Genomic DNA, 21,166 nt, shown 5'->3' with positions numbered 1-21,166 from the left:
AGACATTGACTTCAAAGACATGGTTAAATTGTAAGCAAAGAATGAAATTATGATTAAAATTACCTTTATATATGTAATTAATTTATCTTATAGTGTCTTACACATGGAACATTTTCATATAATTTCAGAATAATTTGCTACTTAAGTTGTGGCATCATTTTTAGATCATTTATTCATAGTTAAAGGAAAAGAAATGGGATATTTTAAGTGTAGACATGATGAGCTTATTAAAAATCAAAAGTTGTTAAGAGTTTTTCAAACTAGAATAAGTCACTGAAGCATCTTATGCACAAGCCATCAGACTACATAGACTGGGGCAATGCACATAATAGTTTAGAGATCAATAAAGCTTTGAATAGTTGACATTGCTCGATGCCTACTGAATGAAAAGTTAGTAAAATAACCATAGTAATGCCTCTTTTCAATGGCACGGTAACTTGTTTATTTAAACATTTAGCTCTAAACATGAAGACTTAATCATTATCTTATTCGCATAATTATACTTCACTTTACAGACAAGTTTACAAATGTGGCTGGACTTGTTTGGCTTGCAGTCATGTGGTATCAGCAGTGACTAGTCTTTGAAGAAGTCTTTTTCTTTGTGCATGGTTGACAACAAACACAAGTGGTATTGAAATATTAAAGTGCTGAACAACTTGTTTGAATCTCATGGTTTCTCCTGGAGCAACTTTGTTTATATTTGCATGGAGGTACAAAAGCAATAGTAGGTAAAACTGCAGCTACCATGATATAAATTAAGGCAGTAGAACCAAAGTATACCAATAGTTATTGTATTCTTTATACTGCCATGTAATCACATTAAAAAATTCAATTTCAGTTAAGAATGTCCTTGGTGAAGCACTAAAAATTATTAAATCTTGATCCTGCATTTAATATTCTGTGTCACAAAATAGGAGGTACAAAAAAGGTACTTCTGTTACAAACTACACTATTGTGGTTGTATCGAGAATAATATATCTGTAATTAAGTCGTGGCTTAACTAGCCACTTTTCACGGAATACCATTTTTACTTGGGAGAACAACTGATAGAAAAACCATCATTAAATACTTGGGTATTTGGCAGATACTTCTCAAAAATGAAGTGAGCCTTTAGGATAAATGGACATAATTTTTTTGCCAATAATGGTATTTACATTTTTGAGTGAAAATTAAAATTTTGGAAAACTTCATTTTGCCATTGTAAGCTTAACAGCTTCCCCAAACTTAAGCTTTGTTTCAATGAGATTAGTGCTGATATTAATGTAATTTTTGACAGCGCAAAAAATGTTTCAGCATTTGAAATATTCACATAATTTAGTGAACCAATATTTTCCAAATAGTTGATATGTACAAGATGGGCCAAATACCTATTCAAAGTACAAGATGACAAATGAATTTTAATGTAACAGTATATAAAAATTCACTGATACAGTTTCAGACTCCACACAGCATTAACCTTTAAGAAACTACCATTTGTAGACTTTTTGTGTAGTATCAAAGAATATCCACAATTATCTGTAAAGGTTATTGAAATACTCTTCCCTTTTCCAACTACATATCTATGTGAAGGTGGATTTTCTTCATATACTTTAAGAAAAACAACATAACACATTGTAGAAGCTGGTATGAGAGATAACCTGTCATTTATTAAGCCAGACATTATAGAGATATGCAAAAATATATAGCAATGACATTCTTTTCATGAAGTATTTTTGACTTGGAAAGTAGAGTTATTTTTAATTTTTTTTAACGTTTATTTATTTTTGAGATAGAGAGAGAGACAGAGCATGAACGGGGAAGGGTCAGAGAGAGGGAGACACAGAATCTGAAACAGGCTCCAGGCTCTGAGCTGTCAGCACAGAGCCCGACGTGTGGCCTGAACTCACTGACCATGAGATCATGACCTGAGCCGAAGTCGGCCACCTGACCGACTGAACCACCCAGGCGCCCTGGAAAGTAGAGTTATTTTTAAAAAATCATAACATGTTATCTGTGCTAATGTATACTGGGTTTATTTTTCTTATTTTAAATAATAAATGTTTAAAATTCTTTTTAAATATATTGACTGTTTAAAGCAAGACAATAACAATGTATCGTGGGTTTATAACACCTGCAAATGTAAAATATATGACTACAATAGCACAAGGGAAGGAAAAGAGAAAAATGGAAGAACATTGTAATAAGGGTGCTATATTATACATTAAATAGTGTAATACTATTTGAAGGTAGAATATGATAAGTTAGAAATGTATACTGTAAACCCCTGAGCAACCATGAAAAATCAAAACAAACAGTTATAGATAATAGGCAAATAATGGACACAAATGGAACCTTAAAAATACTCATTTAATTGAAAAAGGCAAGAAAATAGAAACAGGGAATAGATGGGAAAATAGAAAACAAATAGGAAGATGGACTTAAACATAAACATATAAATAATTTATGCAAACATAAGTGGTGTAGGCACTCTAGCCAAAAGGCAGAGACTGTCAGACTAGACTGGATAAAAAATCATGGCCCAACTATACGTGGTCTATAAGAAATTCAATTTATTTTTTAAAAAAATTTTTTAACGTTTATTTATTTTTGAGACAGAGAGAGACAGAGCATGAACAGGGGAGGGTCAGAGAGAGAGGGAGACACAGAATCTGAAACAGGCTCCAGGCTCTGAGCGGTCAGCACAGAGCCTGATGTGGGGCTCGAACTCACAGACCGCAAGATCATGACCTGAGCCGAAGTCGGATGCTCAACCGACTGAGCCACCCAGGCAACCCAAGAAACTCAATTTAGATATGGAAACACAAATAGGTTAAAAGTAAAAGAACAGATGAAGATATACCACACAAATAATAATAATAATCACACCACTCAATAATAAAATCGGCACAGATGTGACAATATTAAAATCAGACAAAGTAGACTTCAGAGCAAGGAATATTACCAGAGATAAAGAGCAGTATTTCATAATAATAAGAGGGTCAATTCATCAAGAAGATATAACAACCCTAAATGTATATATATCTAGTAACAAAGCTTCAAAAATACATGAAGCCCAAACCAACATAAGTGAAAGGAAAAATTACCAAATCCAAAATCATGGTTGGAGATTTCAACTTTCTTGACAAGTGACAGAACAAGCAGACAAAATCCATAGGGATATAGAAGACATAAATAACACTCTCAACTAACCTGACCTAATTGATAATGATAAAAAATGTTGTCCAATAACAGTAAAATACACATTCTTTGCAAACTGCACATGAAACATTCACCAAGATAGATCCTATGCTGGGTTGTAAAACAAACTCCAATAAATATAAAATGACTGAAATCACACAAAGTATGTTCTTCGAGCACAACAGAATTAAACTAAAATGAAGGTAAACAGATATCTGGAATGTCCTGAAATATTTGGAAATTAATTTTTAAAAACCCATGCTTCTAAATAACTCATCAGTTAAAGAAGAAAATTAGAAAATATTCTGAACCAACTGAAAATGAAAACATCAAAATCTCTGGGATGCAGCTATAGCAGTGCTTAGATGAAAATTTATAGCATAAAATTCTTGTATTAGAAAAGAAGAAAGGTTTAAAATCAATAAACTTGGTTTCTATCACAAGAGACTAGAAAAAGAACTAAAAGTCAATACAAAGTTAGTAGAAGGAAGGAAATAACAAAGATATGAACAGAATAATAGAAAAGAGAAAAATAAAGTCAATGAAAAAGCTGATTCTTTGAAAAAAAAATACAGTTCAATAAAACTGATAAATCACAAGTTAAAATGATCAAGAAAAACAGGAATGGAATACTAGGAATGGAAGAAGGGATATCACTACAGCTTCTACAGACATTAAAACAATAATAAAAGAATATTATAAGTGAATGGGCAAATTCCTCAAAGACAAATTATCAACATGGAAGCAAGAAGAAATAGAAAATCTGAATAGCTATGTAACTATTAAAGACATAGAATTCATAATTAAACACCTTCCCACAAAGAAAACTCCACACTCAAATGTTTCACTGGTGAATTCTATCAAATGCTTAAGTAAGAAATAGTATAAATTTTACATAAACTCTTTCAGAAAAAAAGAGGAGGTGGCGACACTTCCCAAGTCATTTTATAAGATCGACATTGCCCTGATATCAAAACCAGACAAAGACATTACAAGAAAAGAAAACAAGTCAGCATCCCTCATCAACATTGACACAAAAATCCAAACTGAATCCAGTAATATATAAAAAGGATAATATACCATGACCAACTAGGGTTTATTCCAACAATGCAAGGTTTGTTTAACATTTAAAAAGCAATAATTAATGCAATTTACTGTATTAACAGAATAAGAGGACTCCATATGATCATTTCAATAGATGAGGAAAAAGCATTTGACAAAGTTTAACACTCATTTGTGAGAAAATTCTCAGTATATTAGGATTAGAAGGGAACTTCCTCAACCTAATATAGAACATGTATGAAAAAACCAACAGCTAACATGCTTCACGGTAAAAGATTAAGTGCTTCCCCCTATGATCGGGAACAAGACAAGGATGTTTGCTCTAACCACTTCTATTCAACATCATATTGGAGGTCCCAACCAGTGTAATAAGGCAAGAAAAAGAAATAAAAGTCATAAAGATTGTAAAGGAATAAGTAAAACTTTCTTTATTCACAGATGACATGTTTGTATACATGAAATATGCTAATGAATCTACAAAAAGCTACTAGAGCTAAAGAGTTTAGCAATGATACATTATTCAAGATCAATATAAAATCAATTGTATTTCTATATTCTAGCAACAAACAATTGGAAATTGAAATTTAAAAATACCATTTATAATAACATCAAAATCATGAAATACTTAAGGGTAAATATAACAAAATTTGTGCAAGACTTGTTCACTGAAAAGTATAAATGAAAATTTGAAATTAAAAACTTAAGAAAATGGAGAGATATAGCAAATTTTTGGATTGAGAGATTAAATATCATTAAGATGTTATTCCTCCCCAAAATTGATCTATAGATTCAGTACAACCTACAGATGCACTGCAAGACTGTTTTACACCAGTAACATACACTTGTATATAAATCTACACTTGTATATAAATCATTATTTTCAATGACTACATATATTTCCTCATATGAATCATGCATAGTTTATCCAACCAGTCCATCAGAAATGGTCTGGTTAAGTAAATATTTTTCACTCACTAAATTTTGGTACTATATCTATCTGATTCAGGTATATACATATCCCTGATATATATGCACATACATATACATATATGTATATATGAATATATTATATAACATAACTGCCATACTCTATCCTAGATCATAGGATCCAAATAGTATTACTGGATTACAGAACATTCTTATATGTGATAGTCCATAAGCTTTATTACATGGAGTGGGTAATTTGCTAAAGTAGCCTTGTACTGGTCTTTTTATGGGACCTCATGCCACCTTTGGGCTTTCTCTATGGTAGAGATACCTGAGCCAGCATGTGGGCAGGTTCCCTTCCTCTCTTTCCAACCTGGGCTCAGATCTTCTTCCAGCTGGGATTGCTTCCTTACTCCATGCCTGGCTGGCAAACTTGGCTCCCTAATTCCTGAGCTGGGACCAACTCCCTGATCACTGGCTTTATGACATCACTGGTTTTATATCTCATGAGAACTATGACTGAAATCTCACCATTAATTACTTCTAATATTTGTGCTAGACTTGTCTTCTCAACTCCCTTCCCTCAGTTGGCAATCTTGTGTTTTCCCATGGGCACATCTGTTTCCTACAGCTGGGATACCTGGTACTTCTTGCAAAGGATGGGTATTTGCTACTGGAAGCCTTTTCAGCAAAAGGCTTCTAATTCTTCCATCTTAAAAAGAGTTTTACCATGTGAATGTTGAGATCCTTATTATTAAAACACTCATTTATTCAGTTGTTCATTCAAACAATGAACACCAACAAGATGGGTGGCTGATATTGTGCTAAGCACTGAGGGGGAATACAGACAACCAAAATACAGATGACCAAATGAATAGGATAGACTATGTTATAGGAGTGTACTGGAACCTCTTAACAGGTTTGCCTTTGTCAAGTCCCTCTCTTTTGCAATCTGTCTTCTGTGTGCTACTAAGTAAGCTTTCTAAAAACCAAAGTTCATGTGTTTTCACAGAAATAAAGTATACACTCTTTAGTGCAGTGTTCAAGGCTCTTCATAATGTGGCTCCAATTTTCATTCAAGCCTTAATCCTTCCCACTCTCCCTTAGGAACTCTATGTTCTACTACTTTATCAAACTTCTCACTGGTCCCATGAGGAACCAGGTCCTTTCCAATCCCACTTCCCTTTGCCTAGAATGTCTTTCCCTCTTCTTTACCTGTCAAACTCCCAATCAACCTCCATGATTTAGTTCAAAGTCTTGGTGAAACATTTCTTCTATTCTCCTCAACTGTCCTGGATTTGAGCACATTGTTCTGTCACCTTTATCAGATGGTGAAATTTTTGAGGGCACTGGTTTTACTTGCTAGTCTTTGTATCTCTGAATTCAAGTCTGAATAAGGCCTGGCAAGTAGTAGGGATGCAATGAATATTTGTTAAATGAATGAAGGAATAACTGAATATGAAGGAAGAGCTCAAAGGGCCTTGGTATATTTAGGTAAGGGATTTTTTAAAGGCATGGGGCTTGAAGCTAGACCTAGGAAGACAATAGAAAGATGGAGAAAGAGCATTTGGAAGAGGAAGATTATTATCCCAGGACATAGAAGAAGAAAAGCCCAAGACTGAAAGTGAAGACGGTGGGGGGGTGGGGGGGGGTCAGCCAGACTGCAGCTGACTGCTGCACTATCTTGACCTTTTCACTGACTAGATTTCTCAGTTATATTTTCAGCTCCTGGAGGGCAGGGTATTTTGTACACTCCTTTGAATCCCTTTCATATTTGATGCACATCTCCACAGTCATTGTTCCTACTGTCTTGTGTTTCTTACTCTGCTCTGTAACATAATTATTGGTATATCTACATACCTCTCCAGAACTTATACCAGCCTCCCTCCCAGGCTGCTTGAGGTAGCGGATGAGATGAGGTTTCAGTGTCTTTGATTTTTCCAAGACACCTATCATAGTGCCTGGCACACAATGGGTGCTCAGTAAATATTTTTTGACCTATCATTTGTTGATCTGATTACACAGAACCACAAGGATATTTGTGTGCAACTATGTATTGTGGCACAAAATTTATATATGCCTTCATACTGTGCAGTCTATTTTTGGCAATTTTCATTAAAATGTTATCTTATTGTACAGGGAAGACTGTCATTTCAATTTTCTTCTTTGTTCCTTCTTGGATGACTCACATTTCTTATACCAGAAGGATATGACAGAAGGGATTCAAAAAGGGTTTGGACACATTTATGAATGACAAAGTCATAAATGTCTGGGTATAAGGAGTTGTTAGGAGCATGCAAAGGGGAAGGAGAAAACTTGCATTTTACAAGTGCCTATCATGTGCCAAGAACTGTGTTAGGCAATTGGCATACATTGTATATTATTTAATCTGGCAGAATATGCCAGCATAAAGATAGGATATGTCTATCTATAAGGCCAAGCCCACATCCACTCAGGCACATAGTTTCTCCAGGTACCAGAGGCAGTATTCATCTTTATCAAAATTTTATCAACCTTTTAAGACAGATGAATCTATGGATTTGCACTGTTTCCTAGGAACAGAACACTCATTCTCAATTCAAGCTCCTATAGTTTAAAACTTTTTGACATAACTTGATCAGTTTTAAAGTCTCAATACTTTAAATTACAATGCAATCTGAGATAGTCCCACAGCAATAACAGCGATTACATTTGTTCACAAATGTAATTTGTTCGCTTATCTTTGTATTTCATAAAGCTTCCAAATACTGAACAAAGGTAAGTCAAGTCAAGAAAAGAAACTTCTATTAACCCTGACACCAGCAAATTGTCTCCAATTATAGCATGCCTTCAATTTGTATTCTAAACACGTTGAGTGGTTTTTCAGAGATACATATTATACCTCATTTGTGGTTAGAAGAAAATTGGAAGGAAATTCGTTTAGGTTGTTTCTAATTTTTAAAAAATAATAGTAACTTTAAAAAGAATAATGTTCCCAAGTATACAGATTCTGCATCTGGTAGGAATCAAAACATAACCAAAGTACCATCTCTACTCCTGGGAATGGCTTGAGAAAGTGGGGCTGCAGGTACTGGCTCACACATTGGCTTCATTATAAGTCACATAATCTAAGGTCTACAACTACACATCTTGATCTGTGATAACATGCTTCCTGCCAAGTGTGGGGGTGTGTGGGAAGAGAAGGAATACACCTTCAGTTAAGGGATAATCCGTATACTCACAGGTTTCAGACAGCTTTCTGTTAACCTGTTTTGGGAAAACTAAAATAGACATCTTTGCTCCGGGAAGTGTAAAGCCCATCTCATATGACTAAAGAAAATGGTAAAGGTTCAAATGACCTTTCACATGGCACCTCTGTGGGCCACTAATCACTGGAAAAACACCAGACATGTCTTTGTGGTGATTATGTGTTTCTTAACTTTTATGTTAGTCAAAGGAAACTGAAAGACCAGGACTGACCCCAAAGAACACAGGTGTGACATCAACCTATGGGACTTTTTAAAGATAGACAAGAACCCAGCTTATGTGTTTAAAATATTTCCCCTTCTTTTTTGAGACTAGGGGATGAAAATATGCACGTATTCCAAAGAGTTCTTTGTGTGAACAGGTGACCCCTTCCCACAGTCTCTGTGATTAATTGAGAAATTAAAGTTAGTTGGCCTTTGAGATCTCTTGTAAAAAAGGCAGAAGGTCTTGGATATTTTGGAACAAGAGTCCACTATTCTGCCAAGACAGTGTGTTATTGTTATTGGAGTGTCTCTCAACAAAATGGTATTGAGTGGTGAGGACGTGATTTTGATTAGGTGGAATGACTCAGCTCTTCCCCTTAAAGAAGAGAAGACTTGTCAGAGCCTTACTTACCTCATGATCTGGGATCTCAGAGGATAGTGTTTTCCCTAGGATGACCCCGGTCAAGTATGTCCAGCATCGAGCCGTGTTGGCAAGGTTATAGCCTCCTGTCTCCATCAAGAATTGTGAAGTTAGGAAAGAACAGTCACAAAACAGCAGGAGAGGGAAGGAGGGTAAGGAAGGAGAGAAAAATGTTTTAATAAAAGGGCTAAAAAGACAACTCCAACTTGCAGAACTTCACCTAAACATCCTTTTATGCTGTTTTTGAGCCATCTAGTAGGTGGACTTTAGTGGATTAGTCAGACCATGCACAGTGTGGAACTGGGAAGTCTAAGGCCTACAAAGATTAAAGAGGCCCTCATCTCTGAACAAATATGCACCTGAGGACTCCAAGCTCCTGAATTTCATCAAGTCATCAGCAAGTCTGAGATCCCTGGAATCCAGATCTCTTGAGGTGACCTACCCAACATGAAGGCTTCTCTGTGATGAAATTTGCAACAATTCTATAAAATGGCTGCTGGATATGATTTGTATGTTAAAGCTATTGGCAGATATAGCCCCATAAGTATCCAGGAAAGAGAAATGGAAAATGTTGGCAGAAATAGACTTCCTTCTTTCAATATCAGCATTCCTTTTCTCCACAAAACACAGGCCTAGTGGCAGAGATCAACGAGAATGAGATGAGGGAAGGGACTGTTGATTGATGCTCTGACCCATCTCATCAGGTTCTGTCACAGTCAGCCAGCAGCCATATTATACTGGCTAATAATCAGCATATTTCTGCACTGAATAGATGTGTTCTGCCATGCAAGCATTAGAACATTGGCCTTTAGCTAAATTCCAAGAGTGTAAGGATGAAATGGAATGATTTCCTAAGCTCAGTGCAGCCTGAGGGAAATAGAAGCTGGTCTATTTTAGGTAGGGTAACCATATAATTTATTGTCCAAGTGGTACACTTTTAACAGTAAAAGGGACACTATTAATAATTACACTGGGATAACATGTATAAATTGGGATATATGGTCACCTTTCTCTCAAGCCTTGAAAGCCTTACTCTTTTAAAGGCCAGGGATAGTGGGTGTTTTAGAATATGTCATTTAGGCCTCAATGGGGTCAAGTGAAGCTTGGGGACATGGTTATCTCCACTAATTGTTTATGTGCTATTGGGGGTTGAGAAGTTAAGTGAAATAGTACAGATATTACCTTAAACATTCCTGATGTGAAAAATATGAATTTATAAGATTGACTTATTGGGCGTAATTGTTTGATTTCAAAAAGATCCAACATAGATTTTAAGTAGTAAGCTCTTTCTGGTACACATACAGTATTATTAGATTTGCAAAAATTCCTTTTACGTGAAGGCATTTTCAGGAATACACATATTGTATAAGAAGAGTTATGTATTCAAAAGCCAAAACTTTGGGCTGAGAAAGCAAAGTGACTTTGAAAATGCTAAGTAAAGGCTTGCACAACTTTTCACATCTGTGTAAAAGTTGAATTTGCACAGATGTATATTGTAGAAAGGGCTTTTTTCTTTGCCCGAGCTGTACCTGGGTCATAATCAACATCCTTAGTGCTGTGAAGGAAAGTAATATGTCACATAGCACTTATCAATTTTATCTTTTCCCTGAGTTGAAGTTAATAGATGTCTTGCCTGCTTTTCATAAAAGGGTGTCTCTTGTAAGCACCTTTAATTTTGATCCCTCTAGGGTTTGAGTCTGCCAAAGGACCTGGCTTGTGTATTTGTGTTGAATGCTCACTCATTTTCGTAAGGCCTTCCCACAACATCCTCTAATTTGGTTTTTACAATATGTCAACAAAACAACAAACTATTAGCTGTTCCATAATACTTGTGTTTTAAGCTCGATCTGCTTGACCATGTTATTTTAACGCACCAATTCATTCACCCAATGAAATACAGATTGTGCCAGATGGATAGATAGAAGATTCTCAACAAGGCATCTTCAAAAGTAGTTGAGGTTGTAAAAGTTACTTTCAAAATGTGTAAATGCTTCTATTGAATAGACTCAGCTTTCTCTTGGTCAAGTAATACAAAACATCAGTACACACTGAAGGCAAGAATGCCCAAGAGATTCTAGATCTCTCAATTTTGCTTTATTATAACAAATCCATGCTTTTTTTGGTGGGGGTGGGAGGGAGAAGTCATTCTTGAATTCAGCTTAGATTATTTAATTAATTCATGTGTTTACTACTTATATATGAGTAGACTTAGAATTTTGGTGGTATGTTTCCAAAGGATGATTATTAGAACTGAGAATCAAAAACTACACTGAGAGAAGATGGATTAAAGTCCACTGAGGTTAACACCCACTATTCTTAATAAGATCTGATGGCACCTTTAACCAAAGGCCTTTTGCTTTAGGAATTGAAACTTAGACTTCACAGTACCAAGGAGTCAATGCACATGCCAAGCCGAGGAGGAGTGTGCCACAGTACTTCCTTATGCTGAATTGTGAAGGGGGCAGAGTTCTTTGACTCAGGCTTCTGGATCACAGGCATGTGGGTATTACCCAATCTAAGAAAGCCAAGTTTTACTCAGTGCCAGTGGAAAAAATGTGGAAGAAGTTCAGCAAATTCTGCTGGTGAACTTCCTTTGTACTCACCTCCTCCCAAAATGAGTGTTGCCAATTGCCACTGAAGGATGTACTTAAGACATTTGCCAATTCCCACTGGAGTCATGTTAAAGGAGCACATGGGATCCCCAGCAATTGTATCAGCTCCCAGCTGTAAGACCACTGCTTTAGGATTAAAGGCTATGTATACCTCCTTTAGTACACTGTGGAAAAGAGAAAAGATATAAAATGTCAGAAAATGACAGGTCATTTTGGTCTGGGGGGGCAATTGGAGACATAGCTGAGTCAGCAAATAGTGAAGGGGGGAACCCAACTTGTCAAACTCATCAAACTTTCCATCTAAAATGGGTGATTCAGACTGTATGTAAATTATACCTTACTAAACCTGATTTACAAAAAAAAAAAATTCCCTCCACCTTCACCTTACCAACAATCAAATTTACCTTTATGTTATAGAACTCAAACTTCCTTTAAATATTTATATTAACTTAACTTTAATAGCCATAGGACATAGTGTATATGTTTACTCCATTTTATAATCTGAGAAAGTAAGACATATACACTGCATAGTTAAGGATTATTTATGATAATTTAAGATTGCCAACATCCTTGGAGTTTATTATCTAGTTATCAATGGAGACTGCTGAAGAGAATTAACATGCTTTGAAAGCATAGATGTTATCAGTTTACTTTCTATTATTCTAAATGACTTCTGGGTTATGAAATACAGCCCTCCCCAATTCATATGTAACCAGAGTATTATAGGGTAGAGAATAATAACAACTTATCCAAAATTATAAATCTGAAAGTACCCTAAAGAATAAGTTGTAGTGAGTAGTAATGAGGATAATTTTGGGTAGAATCATACAGTGGTATCAAATCAACCTAACAGCTTTTTTCCTGACAGTTATAAGCATCATAGATGAAAAGGAAGTTGTCAATGTGACAGATGACCTTAGTTAGGCTTCTAGTATTATCATTAATTGAACACTGACACTGTCCAGAATGCATTCTTAGGAGTTAGAAAGTCCCTGCTCTCACGGGGCTTACAATCTAGTTTTCAGACAAAACATATACCAGTTCTCATGGGGCTGAGTAACTCTTACAGAGACATATAAACAAGTGCAAATTAACATACTTCAGAGTTGAGAAAATGCAGAGTCAGAAAGTGATACAAAATGTTGGGGTTAATGACCCCTTCATAATCAACATGTCAAATTATACCAATGCAGCAAAACCAGAAAAATTCCAGATCCTTTTGCAACTGCAAAAAGAATTCAGGGCTATAAAATGCCATTCTCCCAAATTCATATGTAACCAGGGTAGCGAGACTATTGAAAAGTGCTCAGCTGCAGAGGCATTCTTTGACTCAAAAGAGTGTTTTGTTTTGATTTCTCATCTATGCAGACAAATATTGTGTGATTGTGGAGATTATAATAATATTATAAAACTTATGACATATGATCCTTAATACAGGAATACTCAAGCCTATTCTCTCTTTCATGTGCTTATCTACTGGTGCAGAGGGAAAATAAGCCACCTGAATAGTTAGCTAACATGTATTAAGCATCTACGTGTACAGAGAACCCCATTTGCTATCAGGAGACACAGAGGAAGGCATGATCTCTGTTATAAAAAGGTTTATAACTTTCAGGAAGAAGAGGGAGGCAAGAAAGACCAATGTTTCTTCATTCATTCTATCCCTCATTTTGCACAAATTTACTGAGTACCCCCTGTGTATCTAGCATGAAACTGTACCAGATGCTGCAGGAACAAAGATGAATATGACACAGCTTTTATCTTTATGTGGCTCTAAACAGAGGGGAAGACTCATACTATGTTAATCAGTAATTAAAGTACAATGATAAATGAAGTATCCGAGATGGCACAGTGAAGCGAGTAATAGACTTTTCCAGAAGATGTTAGAAAAAGCTCTATAGACCTAACTTTTGACTTGGGTCTTAAAAGATGAGAAGAACTACAATGAGCCACCTATTAAAATGGCAAAAATGAAAAATAGTGATAACATCAGTCGCTAGTGAGGATGTGGAGAAAGTAGATTACACATAGATTGTGAGTGGGAATGTAAAATGGTGTAGCCACTTTGGAAAATAGTTTGGCAGTTCATGCCAAAACTAAAAATAGACTTACCATGCAACCTAGCAATTGAACTCTTAGGCGTTTATACCAGAGAAATTAAGGCTTATTTTAATATAGGAACTTGTACACAAATGTGCATAGCAACTTTATTTGTAATAATCCAAACAGGAAACAACTCAGATGTACTTCAACAAGTGAATGATTAAACAAACTGTGGTATATCCATGCCACTGGAATCTTGCTTATCAATAAAAAGAAACAAACTATTGATAAACGCAAAAAAACTTGTTTGGATCTCACTGGAATTATGTTGGTTGAATAAGGCCAATCCAAAATCTATACTGCACAATTCCATTACATACCATTTGTTAAATAACAATTTGAGGGATGGAGAACAGATGGAGGTTGCCAGTAGTTAGGGATGGGTATGGCTATAAGATGGTAGTATGAGACAACTTTGTGGTGATGGTATACTTCTGTATCTTGATTGTGGTGGTGGTTTTGGTTATACAAAACTACACATGTGATAGAAATCTCATAGAGCCACACACACACATACACACACACACACACACACACACACACACAGAGTGCATGTATAACTGATGAAAACTGAAATAAGCTCTATGAATTATACCAATATCATATTCTTGATTTGATGTTGAATTATAATTGTGCAAGATGTGAACATTGGAGGAGGCTGGAAGATGGGTGCATGGAACTTTCTTGTACATTTCTTTGCAAACTCCCTTGAAACCATAATTATCAAAATAAAAAGTAAAAAGAAAGATGAGGAAAAGTTTACAGGCATGTGGGGTGAAGGTAGTGGAGTTGGAAGCAGGGATGGTTGTAAGAGTCATTAGTAGGGGACTAGCTTCAGAGAAGGAACTGCATACGTAAGAGCATGATGGTTTGAAACAAGCAGTAGTGGGAGTAAAGCTAATGAAGTAAATGTGGTTTAGGGCATAAAGGGCCACAGATATGCCAAGGCAGGCTAATGAGTGGGCTTTTACTTTAGGAGTATGAAATATCTCAAACATTGCATGTGTCTGTGTATTTACATGTGTGTATGTGTGTTGGGGGAATGATCAGATTTACATTTTGAAAAGATACTCTGGGGGCACCTGGATGGCTCAGTCGGCTAGTGTCCGACTTTGGCTTGGGTTGTGATCTCACAGTTTGTGGGTTCCAGCCCTGTGTTGGTCTCTCTGCTGTCAGAACAGAGCCCACTTCGGATCCTCTGTCTCCCTCTCTGCCCCTCCCCTGCTCGCTCTCTCCCTCAAAAATAAACAAACATAGGGGCGCCTGGGTGGCGCAGTCGGTTAAGCGTCCGACTTCAGCCAGGTCACGATCTCGCGGTCCGTGAGTTCGAGCCCCGCGTCAGGCTCTGGGCTGATGGCTCGGAGCCTGGAGCCTGTTTCCGATTCTGTGTCTCCCTCTCTCTCTGCCCCTCCCCTGTTCATGCTCTGTCTCTCTCTGTCCCAAAAATAAAAATTAAAAATAAAAAAAAAATAAAATAAAAATAAACAAACATTAAAAAAAGAAAAGAAAAGAAAAGATACTCTGGCTATAGCATAAGATACATTGAAGGTTATCAGGGGGATTTTGCAACAATCCAGGCCAGTGGCAGCAAGGTCAGGGAAGAAGAGATGGATTTGGGAGATACTTCTATGATACAATTGATAGGGCATCACATATTGACACACAAGGAAAGTGTATACATATAACATTCATGAGTGTTTGGTACTAGGGCAGAGGAAAGGATAAAGAAAGGCAACGTGTTTCTGGAACAGTTTTTTTAGCCAGGAAGAGAAAACGAGTCCTCAGGGAGTTCTGATGAAGAGGGCTATGGATGGATGGAGAAAAGGGTAATTAGAAGCTTTGGAAAGGTAAGGTAATTTGCACACAGTGTAAACTTCAAAGCAACTGCAAGTGAGGACAGTTTACATGTGAGGGCTACATGGTGGATCCTCTTAAATTCAAGAGTGGAAGTTTTCATTTGGCTTGACAGTCAAATGGGAGTCACTGGAGAAATATAAATACTGATGTTGCTGAATGATGCTTAGGAACTTTGATTTTTGCTGTTGCATGGAAGGCCAAAGAGAGAATGTCTGGAGGCAGAGGGATTGGCAAAAAGGGTATTGAAGCATGAGAGCAACAGGAAGCAAGATAAGGTAAATTTGGGGAATAATGAGAGGGCTAGGTGACAGATTGGGTGGGGATGGGGGGTGGTCAGAGTAGAAAACACACTGTGCCAATTCCTCTAGAATTCACAGGGGTGGGGGGGGGAAGAGAAAGTGAAATATTCTTTGTCCTACTGCTACTTCCAAATCCAGTCTTCTTTCCTCTTACCAATTTCTCCTCTTTTGAGTCAATGCCATTTGCTTATACTACTCAAAGGCTATCTAAGGTCCTTTCTATAGACCTACAAGGTATTCTTTCACCTCCCTTGAAGACATTAGCACCTGATTCACAAGTTTTCTGTCTCTCCCTTTCTCTGTCATTATTCTTTGCAGTTCACTACTCATTTGCTTCCTTAGATCTTGATTCAAGCACCTATTCTGCCTATCCTAGGCACTAGAGATACAGAAATAAGTAAAATTCAAGGACCTTATTGCCCAGTAGGGGAAGAAGATAGGAAAACAAATAACTATGATAAGTGCTATAATATCCATCCATTCATTCAAAAAATGTTAACTAAATGCCTACTGTATACCAGGCACTATGTTGGGAAATGGGTTTGCTATTGAACAAAAGAGACCTGCTCCTTCCCCCTGTGACCCTTCTAATTCTCTGAAATCACAGTTTCTTCACCTTTTGAACAACAGTGATGTCCACCTGCACTCCACTTTAGTTATTGCTAGGCATAGGCCATGCTTTGGGACCTGACAAGGAAGTGCTTGGAAATGCTCTACTTCTAACACCCTGAACTTGGAACTGCTTTTTAGGTGTACAGTTTTCCATTTTCTCGTTGAACTTGTTCTTTATTCTTGTTTTAACTCCTGCTTTCTTGTCTTTCTCCTATTTTCAAAGTCCACTAGTCTATCTTTTGACCTCATTTGCCTCACTACTCATTTTTTTAAATGTTTTTTTAATGTTTATTTATATTTGAGAGAGAGACAGAGTGCGAGAGGCAGAGGGGCAGAGAGAGAAGGAGTCACAGAATCTGAAGCAGGCTTCTGGCTCTGAGCTGTCAGCACAGAGCCCAATGCGGGGCTCAAACTCACGGAGTGTAAGATCATGACCTGAGCTGAAGTCAGACGCTTAACCAACTGAGCCACCCAGGCGCCCCGCTTCACTACTAATTTTGAATAATATAGTTAGTCATTTTAAAAACCCCTGGTAGCATACTTAATTCCCTCACACCTTTGTTGTTTTTGTCCTGTTAATCCTTAAGTCCTTGGATAAACCACTCTGTCAGAATTTTCTGCTCTGTTCTGCTGGAGAAAGCTGAGAAGTCAAACCAATTGCTTCCTCTACAGTTTATGCTTACAACTCCAGTTCAACAAATTCCATAAGCATTTACTGACTGTTTAATATGTGCCACTCCCTCTGTGCAGCTTGGCAATCATTTGCTTCACCTCTTATTGATAAACAATTACATTTCTTGCAGCATCTAATCTAATTTTTTAAAAATACAAATACAATGAGAGCACATTCTTGACGCTAAAAAATAAAATAAATATAAAAGTCTATCAAATAAAAGTGCAAAATCTCTCTCCATCTCCACTCCTTTTCCAGAGGTAACTGCTGATTCATTACACATAGCTTCAACTAGCTCAGTCAAGTATGAGGCAGAAAAAGTTTGATGTGTTTCTTTACAGATTAAACTTTCTCCTGCCTCATACTTGACTGAGCTGGTTGAAGCTATGTGTAATGAATGCCTTCCTCTACCTCTTCTGTACCTGACAATGTTTTTCCTCATATTCCTCCTTTTCCTTGAGGCTATTTTACCACCCAGGCACTAGATCCTCTTTTCTGTTCCTCTAAGGGCCACGTAACACCAATAAGCTCTTTCTTACATCTTTAGTCTCTGCCTTTCTACTGATTCTGTTCCTTTAGGTTATAAGTTTCCTATCTCCTCCTCCCCTTCTCAGCACTGCCAAATTTACCCACTGGTCACTTAAGTATTCTTTTTGCAATCCAGTTTCTGATCTTACTGTTCTCAGTTTCTCTCTTGAAAGGAGAGAGACCTGTTGGTTATGATATCCAAAGCTTTTTCTCTGTTATCTTTTCTAACTTCTCAGAAGCAACTAATAGTTGATACTACTCAAAAATCTGTAGTTGATCATCAATGGCTACAGCTACATTAAAAATATTTTTAAATCTTTAAAAAACCCGAAATTTATTGATAGTCACATAACATACAATTCCCCCATTTAAAGTGTACAATTCAACAGCTTTTAGTATATTCACAGAGTTGTACAGCCATTACCACAATGAATTTCAGAACATTTTCATCATCCCCCAAAGAAACTCTGTACCCATTAGTGGTTATTGCCTATCCCTACCATTCTTCAATCCCCAGGCCTTGGCAACCACTAATCTACTTTCTGTCTTTATGGATTTGTCTGATTTTGACTTTTCATATGAATGGAATTATATAATATGTGGTTTGTAACTGGCTTCTTTCACTTAGTATATAACATGTTCACAGTTCATTCATGTTGTAGCATGTATCAGTACATTGTTCCTTTTTTTGACCAAATAATACTCCATTATTTGTATATACCAAATTTTCTTTATCCATTCATCAGCTGATGGACATTTGAGTTATTTTTACTTTCTGGATAACTGAAAAATGCTGTTATGGGCATTTGTGTATAAGTTTTTGTGTAGATAAGTTTTCATTTTTCTTGGTTACCTACCCAGGAGTCGAATTTCTGGGTCATATGCTAACTGTATGTTTGTTTAACATTTATAGGAACTTCCAGATTGTTTTCTACAGTGGTGGCACCAGTTTACATTCACATCATCAATGTATAATATATGAGGGTTCCATTTCTTCCACATCTTCACCAATACTCGTTATTTTCTGTTTTGTTTTATTATAGCCATTCTAGTGGGTATAAAGTGGTATCTCATGGTGGTTTTAATTTGTATTTCACTGATGACTAATTGAGTATTTTTCCATGTCCTTTTTGGCCATTTGTATATCCTCTTTAGAGCAATGCCTCTGCAAGTCCTTTGCTCATTTTTAAATCGGGCCATTTGTCTTTTTAATATTGAGTTGTAAGTATTTGTATATTCTAAATACAAATCTCTTATCAGATACATGGTTTGCAAAATTTTTCTCCCATTCTACAGGTTGTCTTTCATTTTCTTGATAGTATCCTTTGAAGCACAAAAGTTTTTAATTTTGTTGAAATCCAATTTATCTATATTTTTTTGTTACTTGTGCTTTTGGTGTCATATCTAACAGAACATTTTCTAATTCAAGGTCATGAATATTTACATATGTGTTTTCTTCTAAGAATTTTGTAGTTTTATTTCTGTCATTTAGATTATTTGGACTTAATTTTTGTATATGGTGTGAGGTAAAAGTCTAGATTCATTCTCTTGCATGTTGATATCCAGTTGTCCCAGCTCCATCTGTTGAAAAGACTATTCTTCCCAATTCTTGGCACCCTTTGGGTAAAATTGACTGTATTTCTCAACCCTGATGAGTGTGACCCTCATGCCAGCACCACACTGTCTTGATTACAGTACCTTTTTAGTCAGTTTTGAAGTTGGGAAGTATATCTTCCAACCTTGTTCTTCCTTTTCAAGATTGTTGTGACTATTCTGTATTGAATTTTTATATAAATTTTAGGATCAGCTTGTCAATTTCCACAATGTCAGCTGTGATTTACAGCTCCATTTTGACTGTGCTGAACCTGTCATCTTACCTCCTTCTCTATTCCTTGTCTCTTCTAATGATACCCTATCCTTTCAGTTAGTCATGTTCAAAACTCTGAGGCTCTTTGTGATTTCTCCCTTTCTCTGCTCCTCTTCAGTTAACCAGTCCTGCACCAATCTCTCTCCCATTCCTTCCTCTCCATTCCCACAACAGTATTGGCCCTTACGACCTCTTTTGTGGAGTACATCAATAGCTTCTTAATTAATTTTTCTGTCTCAAGTCTCTTACTTCTCCAATCCATCATGCACATACACTAACTACCATCAGATTAATTTTCCTTAGGGATTATTTTGATCATGTCACCTCCTTATTCAAAACCCTTCAATGTCCCTGTATTGTCTTTAGATAATGCTTAAAATTCTTAGCCTTTAATTCAAAGTTCTTCATGATCGGATTCTACCCTACCTTTTTATCTTATTTTCCTGTAACTCCTTAACCCATATTCTTCTTTTTTTTTAATTTTTATTTTTTTAATTTTTATTTTTTTTTCAATATATGAAATTTATTGTCAAATTGGTTTCCATACAACACCCAGTGCTCATCCCAAAAGGTGCCCTCCTCTATACCCATCACCCACCCTCCCTCCCTTCCACCCCCCATCAACCCTCAGTTTGTTCTCAGTTTTTAAGAGTCTCTTATGCTTTGGCTCTCTCCCACTCTAACCTCTTTTTTTTTCCTACCCCTCCCCCATGGGTTTCTGTTAAGTTTCTCAGGATCCACATAAGAGTGAAAACATATGGTATCTGTCTTTGTATGGCTTATTTCACTTAGCATAACACTCTCCAGTTCCATCCATGTTGCTACAAAAGGCCATATTTCATTCTTTCTCATTGCCACATAGTACTCCATTGTGTATATAAACCACAATTTCTTTATCCATTCATCAATTGATGGACATTTAGGCTCTTTCCATAATTTGGCTATTGTTGAGAGTGCTGCTATAAACATTGGGGTACAAGTGCCCCTATGCATCAGTACTCCTGTATCCCTTGGGTAAATTCCTAGCAGTGCTATTGCTGGGTCATAGGATAGGTCTATTTTTAATTTTTTGAGGAACCTCCACACTGTTTTCCAGAGTGGCTGCACCAATTTGCATTCCCACCAACAGTGCAAGAGTAACCCATATTATTCTGTAGGCAAACTAAACTGTCCATGGTTCTCCTCAGTCACCTTGCACTTTCTAAGTATGCTTTTTGTCATAAACTTCTTTGTGCCTGCAAGTCAACTTTCTACACATGTACATCATATCTACTCTTTATTTTATTTAAATTTTTTTAAGTTTATTTATTTTGAGAAAAAGACAGAGTGACCATGAGTGGGGGAGGGACAGAGAGACAGAGAATCCTAAGCAGGCTCCATGCTGATATCACACGGCTTGAATTTAAGAACTGTGAGATCATGACCTGAACTGAAACCAAGAATTGGTTGCTTAACTGACTGAGCTACCCAGGAGCCCCTCATATCTACTCTTTAAAGGATAGCTCAAGTTCCATCTCCTTCGTAGGTAAAAAAAAATATGATAATAATAGCAGCTAACATTTATTGAGCTATGTTTATT

The 21,166-nt window shown here is 36.5% G+C and overlaps 1 protein-coding gene across 8 annotated transcripts in view; it reads right to left on the bottom strand.

Annotated features, from left to right (window-relative positions):
* The window catches only part of HDAC8 (histone deacetylase 8), a 230,250-nt gene that overhangs the window by 126,757 nt on the left and 82,327 nt on the right, over positions 1 to 21,166 (bottom strand). For 7 of the 8 annotated variants that reach the window (XM_081793494.1, XM_081793493.1, XM_081793496.1 and 4 more), the window contains 2 exons: positions 11,640 to 11,812; positions 9,028 to 9,122 (listed from right to left, as the gene is read on the bottom strand). In XM_081793494.1, the coding sequence (XP_081649620.1) occupies positions 9,028 to 9,122; positions 11,640 to 11,812 (268 nt within the window). Of the gene's footprint in view, positions 1 to 4,842; positions 7,360 to 9,027; positions 9,123 to 11,639; positions 11,813 to 21,166 lie in introns of those variants that run through there. The other variant, XM_081793500.1, reaches the window with a different exon arrangement.

This window comes from Panthera onca, chromosome X, assembly GCF_046562875.1.
Source record: "Panthera onca isolate mPanOnc1 chromosome X, mPanOnc1 haplotype 2, whole genome shotgun sequence".
NCBI lineage: Eukaryota > Metazoa > Chordata > Mammalia > Carnivora > Felidae > Panthera > Panthera onca.
This window is presented reverse-complemented; position numbering and strand designations above follow the sequence as displayed.